General features: G+C 35.5%; 1 protein-coding gene across 2 annotated transcripts in view; it reads right to left on the reverse strand.

The window, feature by feature from the left end:
* The window catches only part of LOC110376027 (complexin), a 250,194-nt gene that overhangs the window by 14,466 nt on the left and 214,643 nt on the right, over window positions 1-21,085 (reverse strand). For both annotated transcript variants that reach the window (XM_021334350.3, XM_021334352.3), the window contains one exon: window positions 3,714-3,877. In XM_021334350.3, the coding sequence (XP_021190025.1) occupies window positions 3,714-3,877 (164 nt within the window). The remainder of the gene's footprint in view (window positions 1-3,713; window positions 3,878-21,085) is intronic.

Genomic DNA, 21,085 nt, shown 5'->3' on the forward strand with positions numbered 1-21,085 from the left:
ATTACGCGGGAAGTGCCACTTCGTCTTTACCCGGGTTAGACGAAACTTACCGACGAGGGGAGGGGAACTAGGGCGTTTAGTGCTACTTATTTTTATGGAAAAAGTGCGGGAAATATACTAGTGCATGCAAGGAGGTTAAGTGGGGTAGTTGCGTTATGGCCTTTTATTATTTTCGTGTTTGAATTTTGTGGGAAAGTGAGCATGTTCACGCTAATGATTGACGGAACAATTTTCTTGGAAATGTACGCCTCATTTTTAAGTTACGTAAAATGTTCACGTGTTTATTAGTAACATGTTAAATTATGCGTTTAAAAATGGTGACTTTAATTTATTAAATGAAATAGAGAACGCCTTAGCCGTTAAGGCCGCCGTTGTACATTGTGCAAAAAGGAGAAATAAATTAATTGCGTACTATATCATATATATATATATGCCTCTTATCACAATTTCGTATACAAAATGAACTTTTACTCCTAAGATTAACATTATTCTCAGTCCCAGTAAACACGGACATACAAATATTAGCCCACATATAACTGCAGTATACAGCATATTTGTGCAAGCCCAGCTAGGTGCATCAATTATGCAGATGACGCCAGGAGGCGCTGCGAGCAGTTTGTCATTCCATTTGTACTATTGAATCTGTTCTTACACTATTGGTTTTACTGGAATATCTTTAAGTTAGTGGGCATATCTTAATAATTTTAACGAGGAATAAGGCTGTGTTAGCAAAGAAGATGTGTTGGTTTTTGTAAATTCAGTAGCATAATTAATGTTGCAGTTAACTTGATCTGTAAGAAAATATTGTAAACTGTTCCTCTTTGGTAAATGTCTTTAAAGTTTATTTTTATTTATTCATAATAAAAATCACTCTTTAGAAATAAAACTACTCCGTAAAAATAAAAAAGAGTTTATGAACGTTTTGAATTAGAAAGAGAGACATTTCGAAAAGAAATTCCTGTTTACACATTTTGGCATGAGTTAAATATCTTATTTGTGGTGTGTTGAAAAATGAAGTTCTCGACTGCATTTTGCAAAAGATTTTAGAGTTTAGAAAACAAGCGAGTATTTCAGTATAAGCCAGCGATATTTTACTCACTATTTTACCTGAACGCTGTAGATATTATTTAGTTCCCTCATATTTCATAACACAACATCATAAAATACTTCTCCGGCTAACTTTAAGCACAAAGTATAAGCCACGAAGCTTAGCATTTATTCAAAACTGCTGAAACGCTAAAAGCTTCCAAATTATGTTTTTAGGAAGCACTCTCGGTATTCGAAATTTTCTTTATTTTATACTGAATTATTATTAATATTGAAACAACAATGTGGGTTTAATAAGTTATTTTGTGAGATGAATCCGTTAATATGAGTTTCATAAATATTGAAAAAAAAAATTGAAAAAAAAATGGTAGGAGTTATTTATTACTTGTATTATGTAGGTATAAAAATGTAGATCTGTGATTATTATGATAGATATAAATACCGTTAAAGTTAGTATATTTATAATTTTAGCTATAATATTAACCATCGTTGGATTAAGGCGTGACAAACTTAACACTATAATTTTTCGATCTAACTTAGTGTATTTTTTACATTAAAGAAATACTATTTTTGGAAGCATATCACCCCTCTTAACGTGCGTACTTGATATCCAATGAATTTTAAATATTTCTCCATACCGCGGAAATTGAATTTCCCATCAAAAAGGGAAAATAACGCAACCTTCTCAAGTTAATCCGTTATATACATGGTGTTGTTTGTACATCGTTGCCATACAGGGTGTTTGCTCAAGGCTGGACCAATCGCGTTCGCTTTTAATCTCGTGAACAAACAAACATTGTGTGTTTACATTATATTGTTTAGTATTAATAATGTTTCACGCACTTTCAGCAAGTTTTTAGAGTATTTAATTTACAATGCCTACTTTTTTTTACTTAACTCCTAAACATTGTAGTTAAATTGTGCACAATATGCATAGGCATTTTGTTAGCAAATGAAGTCTCTTTAAACCGGTGTGTAGTTAATTAGTTGACCGAATTATTTAAATGTCCACACCACATTTTCATCCTTCACATTTTTATCTTTCTCTTCCGCCCGGCTGGGTACTGATATGACAAAAACAAAAACGCGGCTAAGCGTGACCCACTTCATTATAATTCAGGGTTCCGTCAAAATAAAAATTATCAAGTTAATTCTGTTTACTTATGTAAGTATTAAATTATGGAAATCTTCACATATCGTTTAAAATAAAACTAAAAAAAAAACAACTTAAAAGTCAGAATCGTTTAATTCACAGCTGAAAATATCAACCCCACTTTACTCTTAAATAACTAAGCAGTTAGTAAGCCCCAAGTATTTCACACTATTCCCTTCCATAAAATGCGAACAATCCACGATATTCAATATTAAATTCCGAGCCGATATCCCCCTATTATTTACCCCAAATGCCTTCATAAAGCGACGAACGGAATCTTCAATTATGGTCCTCACACTGGGGTACCAGGGAACCCCATAAAAATGTCGCGGGCCGCATACCGTGGCCTCTCGAGATTATTAGGATTTTTTAATTAAAAATAAGTGAAACTCACCCCAAAGATCTTTTGTTTCGTAAATGAAGACGCGATTTTATTCCGACCACGATTTATGTCTGTTTTAGGTCAATTTAAACGTTATAAAGGCAGTCCTAAAGAGATTTTTTAATTAGCCCGGAACTTGGCGGGGTTGGACGGTTTTAGGGTTTTGGACTTGGCATTGCCATTGTTAAATTAGCCTTGACATACTGAGAGGTGGGACAACATTTATTTTTGGTGCTTTTGACAATGAAGTTATTTTATTCTTTGAATGAGTTATTTTAGGAGAGGCTATACTGAGCTTCCTTCATAATTAACTGTCTTTTTTCTCACTTACAAATAAGCATTAAAGATCATAACAAGTTATAACCACTGCACAGAATTTATAAACACATAACCCATTCATCTCCAAAACAAATTCAAAACCAAACATAATTCCGGTCGATTACCGAAAAACAGAAATATAAAGGTGATCCCACACTAGAGCGCGTGAAGCGCCCTCGACGCGTCGAACAAATTATCTGACATGTGTGGAAGGGTCTGAAGAGCGCTTGACATACTTCCTCCCGTCTGAATTAATTGTTGACTCGTTTGTGCCCCGGCGCTGTCTGCCTGCATTGTGTTTAGTTGGACGGCCTGTTGTGGAGAGCTTAGGACCAGCCCGAAACGGAATTCTTTAAACGGCTGCCATTGTTCAATACTAAACCTAATCTGTTTCATAGAATATTTCAAAATCATGGGAAATTATCAAAAATTATGAATAGAGTGAGGGGATTATCAAAACCAATCAATTTCAAATCCAATTTATGGCTTCGTAACTCTTTTGAAAGAACTGCTAGCAACCCATTTCTACTACCAAGTATTTCAACCATCTCTTTATCGATATTGCTCTTTATAATCCTCATCTTTTTCTACACTACCTATCGTCATCATCACAGCCTCAAAACGTCCAATGACCTCCCCAAGCTGTCTATCACCTACAATCCTTGCCTCCTTTTGCTTTAAGGGATCCCTAAGCTATCTATCGCCTCTCCAACCATCCGGCATCCCTAAGCTATCTATTACCTCTCCAACCATCCGGCATCCCTAAGCTATCTATCGCATTTCCAACCATCCATTCCTCCTTTCTCTCCTTACCTTATCCCGGATCTCCTGGCGCATCTTCTCTCGCTCCTCCTCCATCTTGCGGTGCTTCTCCTTGCGCCGCTCCTCGGCCTCGCGGATGGCTTCTTGCCGTTCACGTTCCGCTTCTTCTTCCTTCTCCTTATCGTCGCTGTCATCTCCGTCACCGCCTACTGCTCCTGTAGCAATGAGAGGGGAGGAGTTAGCTATGATAAAGACAATACGATACCACTGAAGGTCTTAATAACTTGTTATTTTGAATTAACCCGTGATCACGGTCGATGCAATACTGCAAAAACATCGGGTAAACAAAAAGGTATTGTACGATGGATTGTTTATTTATATCGAGTTTCCGAGATTATGTATGAGGATGAAAGGTAAAGCAGAAATTGTCATTTGAAAGAAATTGATGACATGGACGTATCGTTTATAAATTAGTTATTTTGGAAACCCTACATTTTATTGAATGCAAGCCCGTCATTGAATGAGACCTTAACTTTTAGATCATATTAATTAGAGTTATAGTAGCTGGAACCGTTTTTTGAAAGATAAAACTTATCTAGTGCCAGTCTATTATTATAGCATGTCTAACTTAAAATACGTCAAGTTCTACTACATAATGTCCCTTCATCACATAATTCTGACATTTGTACCGTGAAATAAAACTGAGATAGGTCTCTCTGGTCTGACTGCTTAAATTAGTGAAGCCTTTTGTCCCGACGCCCTAGATTAAGTACTGGGCTTACTTTTAATGCCTTTGTTCGAAACAAAACGTTATCGTCAATTGTAGGTACGACTGATAAAAGCCAGGTATGAAAATAATGTTCTTTAAAAGCTGGGTATAAAATATTTGGTTTTGGTTACGTTTGCATAATGTGTTTAATGAAGGAACTGAATGTGAAAATGAGAAAATAAATTGTAGTAAAATCTTAGTGACAAAATGGTGCCAAAAATTGGGCAACCCTAAAGTTTTTTAACAAAAATCTTTATATGTGGCTTAACCTATACATTGTATTAACCTATACAGATTATATACCATACTCTTTTAAACTCATTCCCTAAGACCACGTTTACAGTGAAAAAACCTAATTTAAAAACCATCCCACTCAACAAATGAACGTATTGAAATTAGAAAACACATTTGCACCGCACCTAACCGCTCACGGTCGGTCTGAACCGCCTCAAACCGGTTTCATCCGGTCGAGTGGTCGATCTAACATGGCTGCTATTCAAAAATCCATTTCACGTCAATCTGAACAATTCGCGCGTCTAGCGCACGCGTTGGCGCGAACCGTTCGCACACAATTTTCTATTCTGTGGAAAAAAAATGGCGGCACATATATTTTTTTTCATTGTCTGTGTTCGTGTTTAGAATGCGATGATAAATGTGTGGTATTGTGTTGTTAGGTTATTGGTTTTATTTGCATTTTGTTTGAATATTGCATAAAGTTGATTAAAGATCCCAATATATTGTCATTTTCATTCATATAGCCTAAGAGGTCCGAGATGATCGTAAAAGTATTCCCACAAAATAAAAATCCTTTAGCAAAATATTAAAACTAGTGAAAACCTTACGGCTGCAGATAAAATAAAAATGTAACATGAAATAGGTTTTTCATAAGCTTCTTACAGAAATTCTAGAAAGCTTAGACCTGTTCGCTCCTTCTGATAAAAATAAACTACAACTTTTACAACTACTATATATTTTCCATTTCTAAATATAACAGACTTTATCTTCTTCGTTTAGATAGTACGTCAAGAAGTACGAAGTAATTTAATAAGATTATAAAAGGGATGATATTAAAGTATTAAATTCTCTTTAATAGATAAAGTCTCAAAGCTGAGGTAGGGTCCAGTCCAGGTAAATCTTACATAAATCTTTAAATAATCTAGACAGGCGTATCTTTTTTCTGGTAAATTATGCACGTCTTGGGTCCAAATTCAGATCTTCCAACACTAAATATTTCTTTGAAAATTCGTATGTGTGGGTGGTAACAGGGACAGAGGCCGACAAAAACTTCTCGGGTTCTTTTCACTATATTAAGATGATCGGTTGCGTATCGGCAGTTATCATAGAGCGAGCTCATCTTATATCCCCCACACGCCTGAGCATTCCGACGGCCAAAGAGTTCCACTCATTTCCATACTGGGACGCGGCGAACAATGTCAGTTGGCATTCAATATCGAACATAAACGAATTCCTCTGGCGAGGCGTCTCAACAATTCAATTTGCTCTTGCCTCCCCAATAAATGATTCCCATTAAGAAAAAGGCGGTCGTACATGGTGCTATAGAGCCTTTAATTGATCGCTTCGTGTCTCTGACAGAATAATGAGTTCGATTCAACAATTCAAATTCAATAATTTTCGAGTGGCGCCGAGCGGCGTCTTCGCGCGGTTCTTCGACGGCGTTTTTTTAATTAAATATCCGTTGAACTTTACGTTCTGTGAATATTAATAGGTTATTTTTAGATTTAAATAATAATGAATTTGTTGTTTGTGTTGCGGTTTTGTTCAGGTTATGAATATTTTTTGGGCTCGACGGGTTTGTATGAATAAGGTGAATGGATTGGTATGAATTTTTCTTTATATATTTTTATGTGGGCGAATATCTCAATATGAATAGAGTTTATATTGATAGATATTCAGCAGTACTCTTTACATATAGAACACAGTAAAATGATAGTAAACGCGTACACAAGCCACATGAAAATTTACAAGATAATTATGTAACACGCTCGCGATTCGAACTGTATGGCTTCCACTTATAATTGAATTGGTTCTAGACCGAACGCTCGGCTGGCTAGACCGCGTCGGGTTTGTCGCTAGTTAACTTCGTTGATTTACATTTGATCCTGAATTATCGTGTTTCAGTAGTTTGCCGATGTAGGCGCGTTTGATGCTCAAAATCGATTTCGTGTATGATGTTCGTAACTCTGTCTTAATAATTGGGAAAACTAGATTATGACGATGGCAATAAGATCATAGGAAAAAAATCTAAGTGGGACATTTGCCGAGTATTATATTTTCTACTAGATTAATGTGACTTTCTTCTCTAAAAAAAGAAAAATCATAAAAGTTATTTTTGTTTGTTTTATCTTGGGAAACTTTTCCATCATCTTACCCTAACATACCCATGATACCCTTAACAAATGGTTATTGTTCCTACAAATTTTTACAGTAGAGTTTGGTATCAGAATTTTTTATTTCCCATCTTTCTTCTCATGCAAAGTCTGTACACCTACATATAGTGCAATAACAAGACCTGTGATGTCACTTAGCCAAGCAAATACAGTCGTAAAGCAAGTATCGGTAACGAGGTCATTATAGTAATGGCCTTAGTAAACAAACTCATAAAGTTAATTGGAACGGAACGCCTCGTGTTGTTATTATCGCCATATTTGGGGGAATAGGGGACTGATTTGGGGGACTTGAGTCGAAATGAAGTTGAGATAAATAAGTGAATATTTGATCACTTCTTGTGTGAGTTTTCCTGGTATTTTTATTAGAGTTTCTTAGAATATTAGCGATAGTCCATTTCTTGTCATATTTTTATTAATAAAAATTGCGTGCCATTGTTGGCATGGCAGCTGTTCTCGAAGGTGATTGGCCAGCTGCACAGGACATGATTATTTATTATTCGCACATAAATCTGCATAGACGTGTATTATCACCAACTTCTACACTCTGGCTTGCTTTGTGAAAGTTTCTATAAACCCACAAAGCAACTTAAGGCCGACCAAGAAGTCGAACCCGAGAAAATGAACATATATTCTGTCTTTAAAACAAGTTAGTCGTAGGCCCTTATAGCTTTTTCTTACAAAAAGGCTAGCAAATGAATTCAACATTACAGATAAATTGAGGACTTTGTTATTACATCCAGTCCTAAACGATTTTAAATGTACACCCTCTTATAGCTACAGCTTAAGATACAAATAATATGCTCCTGGAACGTAAAAGGTACACTTTTTACGGCAACTTAATATTTATGCTCCCCCGGGATGCACAATGAAATATAGCTTCCTTTCGGTGCGAAATTATGTAACAATAAAGGTTAAGTTTGTACCTACACTTTTCAATGTGAAAAAGATGTTTTAAAGTAGGACGTTAACTATTAAATAAGCGAAATAAGAAAAAAGGAAAACAGGTAACTTTTTTATCTCTGGTTAGTCCAAAACTCAGCCCGAATTAAAATTTAAAAAAACCAATCTAGAGGTACAACATATATGAGACATTCCACATAAGCGTTTTGACGCGAAAAACCTTTGTTTAACAAACATACAAAATGACGGACATTAATATGATCATATTGTAAGCCATTACAAAGATACAAGACCCATTAAAATTGCCCGAGATAACCCGCATTAATTCCGTCTCATTCAGATGCAAATAAAACGAGCAGGACAGATATATGTATATAAGGATATATTATATGTCTTTGTTCATAAACATGTTTTATGTAATGTTTCTCGTGTTATGTGGTACATAATATATGTGCTGTAGTAAATAATATATGATATGGGGCCTAATGTGATACCTTTCCTTTGCCTATGGGACGACCCGAAGTTGATACGTTAGGTCGTTATTGGGTGTTGAGCGGAGCGAGTAGCGACTAGGACTTTATAAGAATAACCAACACGTATAAACAAATGAATGCTAAGACCAAAACTTTAACAAAAGTGAGACACTTTTGATATAATTTAAATTGTATCAACTTGGGTTATAGATTAAAAAATATTTTGTATTTGAAGATAACGTGAAAATGTAGCCTTAAATACGTAAAAACCAGTATAAAACCTAACTAAAAACATTTCACCAAAAACACCACGCAACACGATCCACCCATCTTTCAATATCCCATTACCCAGTATCAGACGACACCAATAATTTCGAAATAAACTATCCCCACTTATCTTGCGCAAAATCAAATAAATTCTTGGTTGGCAATTTTCCGCTGTTGTCACTAAGCCCTCTCCCTAATGTGACCGGGATAGCGGAAAGTAATCACGGGAGGTTTTGAAGAATACTTATCGCTTGGTTTAGGTACAAAAAGGCTTTATTTTATTATGATAACGTGTGTTTTGGGGGTGGTGTCCGGCTTTTGTCATTTTGTTTTTGAGTTTTTTTTAATGGTGGGGAAGGTGTGTTTTTGAGTTTTTTTTTTTTTTTAATTTAAATTAACTTTGATTATTAAAACTTATCGTCCTACTTATTGAAGGTAATTCTTTAGCTTTCTTTAGTCATCCGTGTATTTCTTTCGGGGTTTCACTCACGGCTCGCGGGCACTACTGCTCGTACCTAGATAAAATATTGCCTTTATTACTCGGGGATAGTTTCTTAACAGTTAAAGATTTATTCGAATCAGTTCAGTACATACTTTCCGAGCCTACCTTTTAGTATAGATTTTGATTTGACTAATATAAATTTTGATTTTGAATCTAATTGGTAGATAAAATAAGTTTATGAGTCTTATTATAATATACCAAAAAATGTACACCTTCTGAACTTCATGACACTTTAAACAACCCCAACTGATTTACAACTATCCATCCTTCTAAAAAAAACAGCAACAAACACAGCACATGCCTAGTTTAGAGCCAGTAATGGCGGCGACAGGCGGCGCCGGGGGCTATTATTAGCTGCGATCGATAGCCGCCGGCTCAAGTTTGTTGAACTAAATCTACAACACAAGGGAAACAATACTGTAGTTTTTAGTTTTTACTGCTGTTTCAGGTTTTAGCTGTTTTATGATGAAACATTTTTTTGGTTATAAAAGACTGGTTTTTCTTGATTAATAGGGATTGATGTTGAAGTTTTGATGCGATTTTGAAAACTGAAGCAAGTATCAATTTTTTTTAACCTATATTGCTATATCTTCTGATATGAAAATCGTCCAAATCTGCTCATAAAGTTTTTAAGACTATAACAATCAGAAAAATTAAAAGAAGCAATTAAAGAGTTCCCTCAATAATATTTTCCGATCTAACAACCTAACCTTAATTCTTTACAAATTACTACAATACACTCATACAATGCCACATTTCCCAAAGCCGCCACAATTTACAATAAGTCGCACACCATTTCCGCGCATTTGATTAATCTCCGCCACTCAATAGACTCAAACAATACACAAAGAACAAGAAAGTCACCATTTCAAGCTAAAAGTCACAGTTAAGTAACACAAAGAGAGCTCGTTATCATAATTGTGGCCAACTTAACTGAACTTAACTCTCCAAGTTACTGTTAAGTTACGTTTAATAAGTTCTTCCAACTTGAAGGATTATTTACTTTGATTTGAGCTTTCAAGGGATGGCACGTTAAACTGTAGGTCCCGGCTGTCATTGAACATCCTTGGCAGTCGTTACGGGTAGTCAGAAGCCGGGAAGTCAGACACCAGTCTAACCAAGGGGTATTGGGTTGCTCGGGTAACTGGGTTGAGGGGGTCAGATAGGCAGTCGCTTCTTGTAAAGCACTGGTACTCAGCTGAATCCGGTTAGACTGGAAGCCGACCCCAACATAGCTGGGAAAGGCTCGGAGGATGGATGGATGGGCTTTCAAGGGAGGCGTTATTTTGTACGAGTGTGTAGGCTGAATATTGGCGTAGTATTCGTAGCGCTACGGCGTAGTAATGTGTTGCGGCGTAGCAATGTCGTAGCCTTGACATGTGCTAGTAAGATTTTATGTTACTGGCGATCGATTTTGTTACTTTTGCTATGTGATATTTCTGTTACTTCGAAGTAGAGAGATGTAATCTAGGAAAAAAACATTTTAGATAACATTTTGCAGACAATAGCTCAAACTATCATCGGCCTATTTAAAGTGTGACTTAAAATATTCCCAATCCATATGTGTTACTTGGGCATTACAAGCATTTCAAAATAGTTTTCATTGTTTCAAGTGTTCTATGGAGCTATAAATAATTCCAATACTAAGAAACACTCGTATGTATAAAGTATGACTTAACAGAGGGGAAATACAACCAGGTCATTCACACTTACTAGCTGGTCTTTGAACTATGTTCATTATTAAGTTACATTATTATGTATTCACAGCAAATATCATAATACGAATAATATACCGTGTCGATTTTCTACTCTCAGCAGGAAATAATGTGGGTTAGTATAAAAATATAATTCTTCGGAAAAATAAACATTATAACAGTTTAAATATAAAAGCTTAATTTTTTTCCCTATGGTTAAATAGAAAACATTACGTACCTAATTATGGTTCATGGAGGACAATCAGACACTGGAGTTCTGTCTTATTTGGCAGACTTAATATATTTTTATTTTATTATCCTTTAAAATATTATGCCTTTACTTTAGAGGTAAATCTTTTCCCCCCACATCCCCACTCCCCCGGGACACATCTAACAGATAACTCGCCAATTAAAGGCAAAGGAATCCAAAACTTTCATCTTTACAACGTTTTGTACGAACTTCTTGCGGTTAATTAAAAAAAACCTTCAGAAGTTTACACGAACAATGCCAAGTATGGAATCTTCTTCCAATTACTTTTTACAGGAAATTAATCTTGTGTTTTTGTAAAGTTTTTACTTTTTTCTGGAATAGTTTAATTGCTTCGTGTTTTGTTCGTTGTTTACTGAGAAAAGTTTAAGTTGTTGAACATAAATATTTTTCCTAGACAGGGCAATGACCTTGATTGTTCTTTGAACAAACATTTCTTACTTTATAAAAGAAAATATATTTTCTATCGTTACAATGATGTAGCTTGCAATTTTTTTAATGTCGCCATGCAACTATTTTAATACAAATCAGTGTTTATTTTATTTAAATCTGCGTTAGTCATTACAGTTGAAGTTTTCCATTAATTGAATTAAATTATTTCTAATAGTTTATGAACCCAGTTGATGAGTAAAAAACGGGAGAAAAGCCATGTGAACATAAGTAGTATTCCTTCACCAAAACTGCTATATTTTTACCCCAAAACAGCACTTTTATAGAACTTTAAATCATGATTCTCCTTCAATATCTCAAAGCACACATTGTAATATTCTCCCGCACACAAACGGACCAACAGACAGTTAGATAGCAATATTAATACATCGCGCGATACAATCAGGGTTGCCAACATAAATAATGCCCGCAAACAAGCTATTATTTCAGCGTGGCAACACTGTAACCTACTTCTCCGAATAGATATCGAGAATAATTTATATTTGTATCGATTGCTGTTCTAAAATTGGGGATTTCTGCAACGTTTTAAATTACACTTTTCACATAAAAAAATGAGTTTTTTCGGTGGTTGTTTTTGTATGAATAAACATAAAAGAGATTACTTTTTCAGTGCGGTGTAATATAGTAAATGTTTTGGTTTGAAATTGAAGCTTTTAATAAATGGTTTAAAAATAAAATTTTAAACTGAACAAAGCAGTTCAATTTCAATTTTTTTTTACATTAGCATATAGCCTTTTATTACTGTATAAGAATACATTTTTTTAATGCACTGCATTGCATCTGCAAAATATCTCGATAATTACTTGTAGTACGTCTATCGTAGCAGCGTAGTATTGTCGTAGCAGTCGTAGCATTGTCGTAGCAGTGTCGTAGCCAGGCAAGTTTCGTAGACATCTGCCGTAGACATCAATGTAGTCTTATGTTTATTATTGTCGAATGCACTTCGAGAGGCAGTTTAAGACAGAGAAACTTTAACTTATGTAACTTAAACTTAACTTAGTTAAGTAGACAATGTAAAATGAGGTTAAGCGTATATCAATGTATACTTCTGCCGTTTGTAAGGCTTCGAAAACGTTACTATTTTCTAAGAATAAGTAATTATTGTTCAATCAAGCTAAACGGTTTACAAGTGAATTATTGGAACAGATATCAGGTTACTAGAAATCGCGTGCTTCGAGTAATGAGACTATATTTAGTTGCCTGTTTTAGTACTAATAGTGTATCATAAATAGTCTGTTTTGTAACGTTGGTATAAATCTGTGATATTTTAGGCTGATTTATTATAGGCTACAGGCTATGTAAAAATAATATGAAAGATTACCCTTTTTCAGCTTTTGACTTTTATTTATTGATAGTTTGTAATAGCGAACTGAAACGCTGCGAATTTTGCCTAAAAATAACAGATTTATGCGTTCGCATGTTTTTTCATTATCGTGCATGAATAATATTTATATTGAAATAGGCTGCTGCTGGCTATTTGAAGTCTGATAACAGATATACAAAGCTTATTCTTACAGAAGACCATACCTAATATTTTCAATAAACCTTTGCCACGCTTAAGAAAATTCCCACACTAGTTTGTCACAGTGAACCTCTTACAGGAAGACGGAACACACTTCATTAATCTACCGAGCTGGAGGGGCAGGATGGAGGGGGGGGGAAGGGTAGTTTTTTAATTTACAACAAACAAGGATATAGTACTAGCGTGGTAGAATAGATGTGGACTGTCTGCCAGTCACTGGCAAATAGTTTTGTAGATGGCGAGTTCTTTTGGAAAGGTTGAGGCTAAGTTTGGTTTTGTTAGGATTTTATAATGATAAAGAGAGGTAAATGATGTTTTCCACGTATATTACAGCTTAACATGGCAGTAAAAATCAAAAAGTTTCAAAAAATTCTTCGTGTAACTTGCAAAAGTTATGCGAGCTCACATGTGTGAAACCACGGAGGACAAAATAACTAGCGTACACTACACTACACTGAAGAAATAGTTTATTTTCTTCACTAAAAGTACACGAATCTGTGTTGTTAAATTCCCGCGGTATCTCCTGTGCCCCTCGCCGCGGGCACACACGGCTTTTTACTTAATTAAAAGTTTTCGACAACGCGCCAGTCTTCACTATATACCTAGTTAGTTGGGAACTACATGTGTAGACTTGCTTGTAAAGGTTTTTCATTTTGGCTGAAATATATTACCTCATATTATTTTTTTTCGATTTTCAGCTCGTTGGGAGCTCGTTGCTAAGTACCATACAGTTTGTCTGTGTTTTGGAAATTAAATTGGTGGTTCCCAGCTGTCATTTGAACATCTTTGGCAGTCGTTACTGTTAGTCGGGAGCTGGACAAACTGACAACCAGTCTTGAAAAGGAGTTGTCCAACTAAAGAGGTCCAAGTAGGTTGAAGAATCGGAAGAGGCATGGAACCGCACAGTGTAAAACACTGATACTTACTTGCAACTAGTTAGAAATCTGGCTCTGACATAGTTGGGAAAAGGCTAGATAGGTTATACCTTAAATAAATTGGTCCCACCTACTTAGACATATATGTTTCATGCTTTAGGATTATCAATATTAATATTCGTAACATCATATAATATAGGCTGTGACATTAATAATAGCTTATTAAGATATTAATTAAGATAACGACGTGCCATTTGCGCGATATACTGATTATTATCTGCATCGACTTGTAATCTCAACTGTAGGTTATGGATTAGGCAACTGGACACTACGCTTTGTAATGCCTTTGTTGTAAAACGAAAGAGCCTTTGTTATAGAAAATAAACAACATACAGTTTTGTTAATTTTTTACATATAATAATTTGATTTTAACTATTTGTCGAGCGATATGGTATACTAAATTCTTATAGAAAATTTGAAAATCAGTAGTACGTAGAGGGTATGTATGTGTATGTAGAATGGTGAAGTGGGTATGTAGAAGTATGAGTTACGAAGTTCTAATTTAAATTAAGTGTTGATTTGTAATATTTTTTATGTTCATCTGTACACATGAAAAATAAATACTGACGAGAAAAATTAATGAACACAATTAAAAACAAAATACGTAACTAAGTTCACTGCCTTTCCCATTTATAATATTCCTATTCCCATATTTCCCACTATAACAATAATAGGTGATTACTTATTCAGCGCTATTTCCGCGCAGTGTTCGCAACTAGCATGTTAATACTCGCCTAGTTCCTGAGGTCTGAGCGACGCACGCGAGTTCACGTCCAATATATTGTGGAAGGTAGGGTAAGGGGCTAGTTATATACTTATTGTTCTTGTGCTTCTTATAACCATTGGTGTATGTTTATTTATGTACTTTAAGCTTTCTCATGAATGAATGTTATTCATTGGCAAATCCCATGAGATGTTAGATGATGATGATAGACAGATAAATAGGCAAAGTGACTGTTTTATAAGACTGTTTCGTATGCAGGAGGCACGGTTTTTTATAGTGAAGTGGAGAGAAATAATTGTTGTATACATATAAAATAGGAATATAGTATTGTAATATCTGATTGAGTTCCTCAAACTGGCAAAAGTTGAAAGAAAATTATATGTAGGTCCATTTTGATTTATTTTGATGTAAAAACGGCTTGTTTACTTCTAGCCATAAACCAATTTAAAAAAAAGCGTCGAGTAAAACAATAAATCTAGTGGCCACTGTACAGGCCGTATTGCAAACGCGATATGCAGCCCGCATCCGCCTGTAGGTACTACAAGCCCCAACAATTTAAAACTATTTCGGCCTACTCGTGACCCAAATATTGATTTTTGGTCCACCGGTTATAAAAAACAAGCGAACGTTCGCCGTACAAAGCCAGCTATATTAAATAAGATTTCATTTTGTTCTGTATTTTTATTATTTACTTGCCAATTAAAGTTAGGTTTTATTGCGGTGGCATAGAGTTTATTTCTGTTTGTTAGAGGTTTTATTTAAGGCAAACACGCGAAGATAGAAGGTATATTGTTGGTTGTCAATATTTTTTGCGATCGAATGACGTTCCGTTCGACGTGAGCCTCGTGAATTTACGTGAGTTATTGAGTCGACTGACTAGACAGACGGCTCGTTTGTAAAAAACTTCGGGTTATTTTATCGCAAGGTTTTGAGATATTAAAGTATATGTATTACAAATTGTCTGTTGATGGCAATCTGATAGCTTTTATAACGTTTACTTTTTAAGTCAAAAAGTTAAAGATAAATCATTTATTTCACTTAGGCCTTTACAAGCACTTATGAAAGTAAATAAAAATAAATCATGCAGCTCTTTTTGAACAGACTCAATTTATAATAGATTTTAGAATGTGTAGCATCATCATCTATCATTCTCACACCTGTGTTGGAGTCGGCTTCCAGTCCATAAGAATCTGAGTACCTGTGCTTTACAAGGAGCTACTGCTTATCCGACCTCAACCCAGTTACCCGGGTAACCCAATACCCCTTGGTTAGACTGGTGTCAGACTTACTAGCTTCTGACCACCCGTAACGACTGCCAAAGATGTTCAAATGACAGCCGGGACCTACAGTTTACCAGTTCAGTTTTTGTTAATTATATGTTCATTTATATTAAATACTAGTAAACCGGCAAACAACTGACATTTAACCTCACATGTTCACCTATCTACATAATACGCAATAACTATAAATCTAGAGATTCATCTCGCTCGGTAACCGCCGCAATTACTACTAGAATAACATTTACATTTTGCACAACCATTGTATAGATGTAGACATGTAGAGAGTCTATATTAGATGTAGAAATGTAGAGTAGTCTCTACATTATACCACGGAGAGTACTAAGATAATATAACTTATGTTTAGTGAATTTGCTTTAGTGATTAATGATTGTTTTTCCTTTTTAAGGTATGAGCATGTTGTATTGAATTATGATGCGTAGAGATTTATAGATTGCTAGGTGTTTCTCATGGCTGCGCTTGCGTGGTTGCTTTGGTGTTTTTTTATCTCATGATTATCCTTGTTAAGTGAGGCAGATTATTGTACAAACGCTCATTTATAAACTCAATGGCTTTTACTATGCCTTGACGGGATCAGTTTCAGAGATAGGCGATTCCTACATAAAATTATTAGTATTTAAATATACTAGCCCAGCTATGTAGAAACAGTAAAACCTTTATGTTAGAAGCAATCTAAGTAATATCTTATAGTAGTATCGGCCAGAACTAGAACACTCAAGAAATCCGATCGTTATTTGAAGAGCTCCAATTTGGCTCGATGAGAAACTTCATGCATAACTGTTGTACAGTCAACTTCAGGTCAGTGGTAACAGTTTTATAGGAAAATCGTACTTATTACTATTGAGTTAAGGTGCATGACAGTTACCACTGATGTGCGGTCTACCGTACTATTTTAACTAGTGATGTTTTGATAGCCTAAAGTAGCCGGGTCTTCATGTACAACTTATTGTCTAAGGCCACTTTAAATCGTAATAACCTAATGTAGCATAACTTGTACTATTTATGTGAATCATCAACTGTATAGATAAATCTTCATTGTTTCTGTTGAATAAAAAGTTGTTGATAAGAATTGTTTGAATCTCAGAATCTATGGGGCCAATTTAATGAATTATTTCAATGTTAGAAAACAAAATTGCGGTATGCTGTAGGCTTTATATTCTCTCCAAGTATGCGGGATAGCTTCAATAAACAACACATTCTTATGCGTCCGTTTATGTTGGAAGACGGTTGAACAATTCCGTGTTCTGCCGTAATTAGAACTTATATTGCACCATATACCTACTAATAAATCCTATCTTATCAATAGTTTACTGCTAATTACACATGCACAACTCCATATTAATAAAACCCACACAATCTTAGAAAATCAATTAACAGTGTCGAAGCAATCGCAGCGGCACTAAAGTGTCACTTTAGTGTCACTTTAGTGCCAGTTGGCAACACTGGCAACTGCGCTCACTTGACGAAGATTGCCAAACGCACGCAATAAATGATTTTAATTGCCAATACGTGCATGTTTTATATTGCTTGAGAAGAGATGCGGAAATATATTTTACAAGGCTTTAAAGTACGTAATATTGAGCTTCAGCTTTTTTTGTTTTTTACTATTCCTATGTCAAGCCCAGTCTTTTCAATCAACGAAAAATATTTTCCTCTCTATTCCAAAACCTATCGGTTTTCGAGCCCACATGTAAACCAAAAACCATTTTCGCTGCATATTTACTCAACCCACTTTTTGTTCAGTTATTTGCGTTCAAAGCTTCACATAAAAAATTATAACGTGCTCTAATCCTTGTGAGTAAAAAAATACAGCCTTTTACGAGAAAATAATCCGACATTATCATAGAGCGAGTACATTACGGAGACATAATCCCGCGGCCGGCTAAAAGCATAACGATGTATGTTTGGTCAGCACACCACTCGCTTAGAGGAGCCGCACACTGGACACTTTTTAGTCGGCCGACTGTTTGATCGGAAGCTTCATAAGTATGGAGATGCATGGGAGTGCGCACGTAACATCATCATCATCTCCCGAGCCTTTTCCCAACTATGTTGGGGTCGGCTTCCAGTCTAACCGGATTCAGCTGAGTACCAGTGCTTTACAAGCGACTACCTTTATGACCTCTTCAACCCGGTAACCCGAACAACTTAATGTGCGTAAATAACAGATCAGGTATTTGGCCGGTTTCAGACCAACTAAAAACTTTGTAAAAATACAAAATTTTCCAAAAAAAAACCTGCCGGGTCAACTGTCGACCGACTGTTTAGTCGGTATTCTGCAGCTCTTAAAGTATATCTCTGTCCCTTTCACTCAGTATACAAGTAAGGGAGACAGATGGTTCAATAATGGCCTGGTACTTGCGAGTGGTATTTTTTCCTCTGTCGTTAAAAAGTTCCTAAGATTTGTGGAAGAGCGTCTCACGGAGGGTTTAGTAGGCTTTATAAAAAACTTTTACGTGTTTCACTAAGAAAAGTTTTCAGCCTGAAATAGTAGGGAGTTGGTTTTTGTGCTTTCGTTTTTATTGTGTATTAGGAGGTTTTTGTCCTTGACGCTATTGACTTAGGCTGGATAGATGAGGATGACTAGATGAATGTATTTTTGTCAAAATTACAGGCCATCTACCTCACTTTTGAAATTTATTACTGCCTTAAAAAGTGAATAAAGATTTTGAGTTTGAGTTTGGATGAGCTCTAGAAGCAACGATAAAAATCTTTCATGTAGTTGCGTGGTAAAATCTAGCAAATAAAAATATTCATTTTTTATTCACGTAGTTTCATATCTTTTTCATACAACCATCTTGCATATAACAGTAACAAGCTTACAGCTTTTTTAATTAAGAACCGCAATACCAAGACAAGTTAAACCCGCAACTAAACTTCAACTAAACCAAGAAAAAAAAATAATTTTATTTCGCGAAAGAATAACTTTCATTTAATATACAAGGCACGTTCAAGTTATACAAAATATTAAGCAGCTTGACTATCTCTGGCGGTGAGCCAACCACCCTGAGCCACCCTGAGCCACCCTGAGCCCCCCAGTCTCTCGTCCTGCTCATTAGATTAGCCCCTGCACGGTAATTCAGTTTAGTGGGGAATATCGGCTTTATGTCCAAGCGGTCGATATTACCATAACCGATCAAACGGTAATGCATGGAGGGTAGTCAGGAGGAAATGTTTCAGAGAGGAAACTTTAATTATTCTGTTGAGATTTATTCGATCAATTGAAGTTCTTTTAAGGTACCTATTGAAGGGTAGTAATATCTGGTATTTCTTCTGTAAGCCTTTTAGTATCGAAAGAGGTTAAGATCATAAATATTTGAAATAAAATGTTGACCAAACTTGACATCAGTAGTACTAAAAATTCTGTACATCGTAAATTTTTCGACATAAAATGTAAATTGTGTTTCATATAAACTGTATGAATGTATTCACTAATGTTGTGCAATTCGTGAATACACACAATTTTATATTACTTACAATAAAACACGTGACCCAAAAGAGCAATCATTTTTATTCTAATGTGAAAATTCTTGGCTACGGGACTACGGCTACGTGCGTAGCCCTTAGCCCGTAGCTGCTACGAATGTAGCGAGTGCTACGTGCCGGAAAAGTTTTTTTATCCAACTCCGTAGAACCTTCATAATCGTTTTTATGTGAAACGTTTGATGATGTTTCAGTTCAGTGTTTGACAAGTTCAACACGAAGGAAGTTTTTAAATGAACTTTTGTATTGCTTTATGAGTTAACGACGCCTGTGATTAGACCTCTGCGGGCGGGAATTTTACTATGATTTTATATAAGTCTTGAGTATTTTAATGTTTCGAGGATTTTAGTAAGACACCAGTTCTATCCTAATTTTTAATGACAAGCTATAATTATTATTAGTATTTTAATGACAAGTTAAAGGTAACATTATGACCATATAAATAAACATAACTTGAGTAATAGCATACATTTTCTAAAAACTCAATTCAAATAGATTAACATTACTCAGTACAAAATCCCAACAATTTCACAATAAAACGCGTTCACGAACTAAAGCGTAATTTCGTTTAGAGAGGAAATTTGTGTAAATAGTTCAGCACATACAGCGCTGAAGTTTCATTTGAGTGAAAGCCTCGCGAACCACTCGTGCTTAGCCGACTGAACAAACTCGGCCAATCATTAGTGCTCGTTCCAAATACACTGGTTTAGAAGGCTGGCTTTTATTTATTCCGTTAATGGTTTTGTAGTTTTGTGAAGTACGAATTTGTGTGAAATGGTTTAGAGGTCTCTTGACTGTTTGAACTATATGTTGAACTAGCCATTTTCCGGTTTCACCCGTGGGAACTACTGCCCGCACCGGGAAAAAATACAGCCTATGGCACTCAGGAACATTGTAGCTAGCTATCAGTGAAAGAATTGTGTAAATCCTACCAGTGGTTCCAACGATTACTTCCTACATCTCTTTGTATTCTTAGTATAGAAAAGCAACACTAGAAATTATCAGGCATGGTGATTGATGTACCTTATATAATTCAAACATTTATAATTCTGTATATGTTTATTGTTAACTCCTAATTCAATGCAAAGAGACCAACCCCCAAACTTAAACTAAAACTATCCCTAAAATCTGAACGGCTTCCAACATATCGGCCATCCGACACTTGACTAAACTATTCAAGTCCCAACATTCCGTAAGTCGGTAAATTATTTATATATATAGAGAGTATATTCAGGTTAGGTCTGTCAACCTATTTCGGGGGCTGGCAACCTAGTTGGCACGCTGCCAGTGGCCTTGAAAGAACTCGGTCAACGTTTATGCTGAGAGCCTCCCAGGATCGCCCGGTCTACTATGGGGACTAAGGAATTTAGAATTACTGCAGATTACAATGAACTATTATCCAGGAAAAAACCTCAACAAAATACCCCTCGTTTTTTTAAACTTCTACTGTACTAACTGTGGATTATAATAACTTATCTACCTGTTATTTTTCGATTAGAGATTGAAATTCGTCGTAATTTATATAAAGCTAATGTAAAAATTGAATGTTCAATTGTAAAAGAAGGATGGATCGCGTTATTGTAATCCATAGTTAGGATAATGGTAGTAAATAAAAACGAAAGGTATTTTGTGATGTTTAACTTAAGGTGCAACTAGCTTGATATCCCGAAAGAGTTTTTATAGGTCTATTTGAACTGTTAAGTTGGAGCAAGTGAACATACTTTAATGAA

Source organism: Helicoverpa armigera, chromosome 21, assembly GCF_030705265.1.
Source record: "Helicoverpa armigera isolate CAAS_96S chromosome 21, ASM3070526v1, whole genome shotgun sequence".
NCBI classification, from domain to species: Eukaryota; Metazoa; Arthropoda; class Insecta; order Lepidoptera; family Noctuidae; genus Helicoverpa; species Helicoverpa armigera.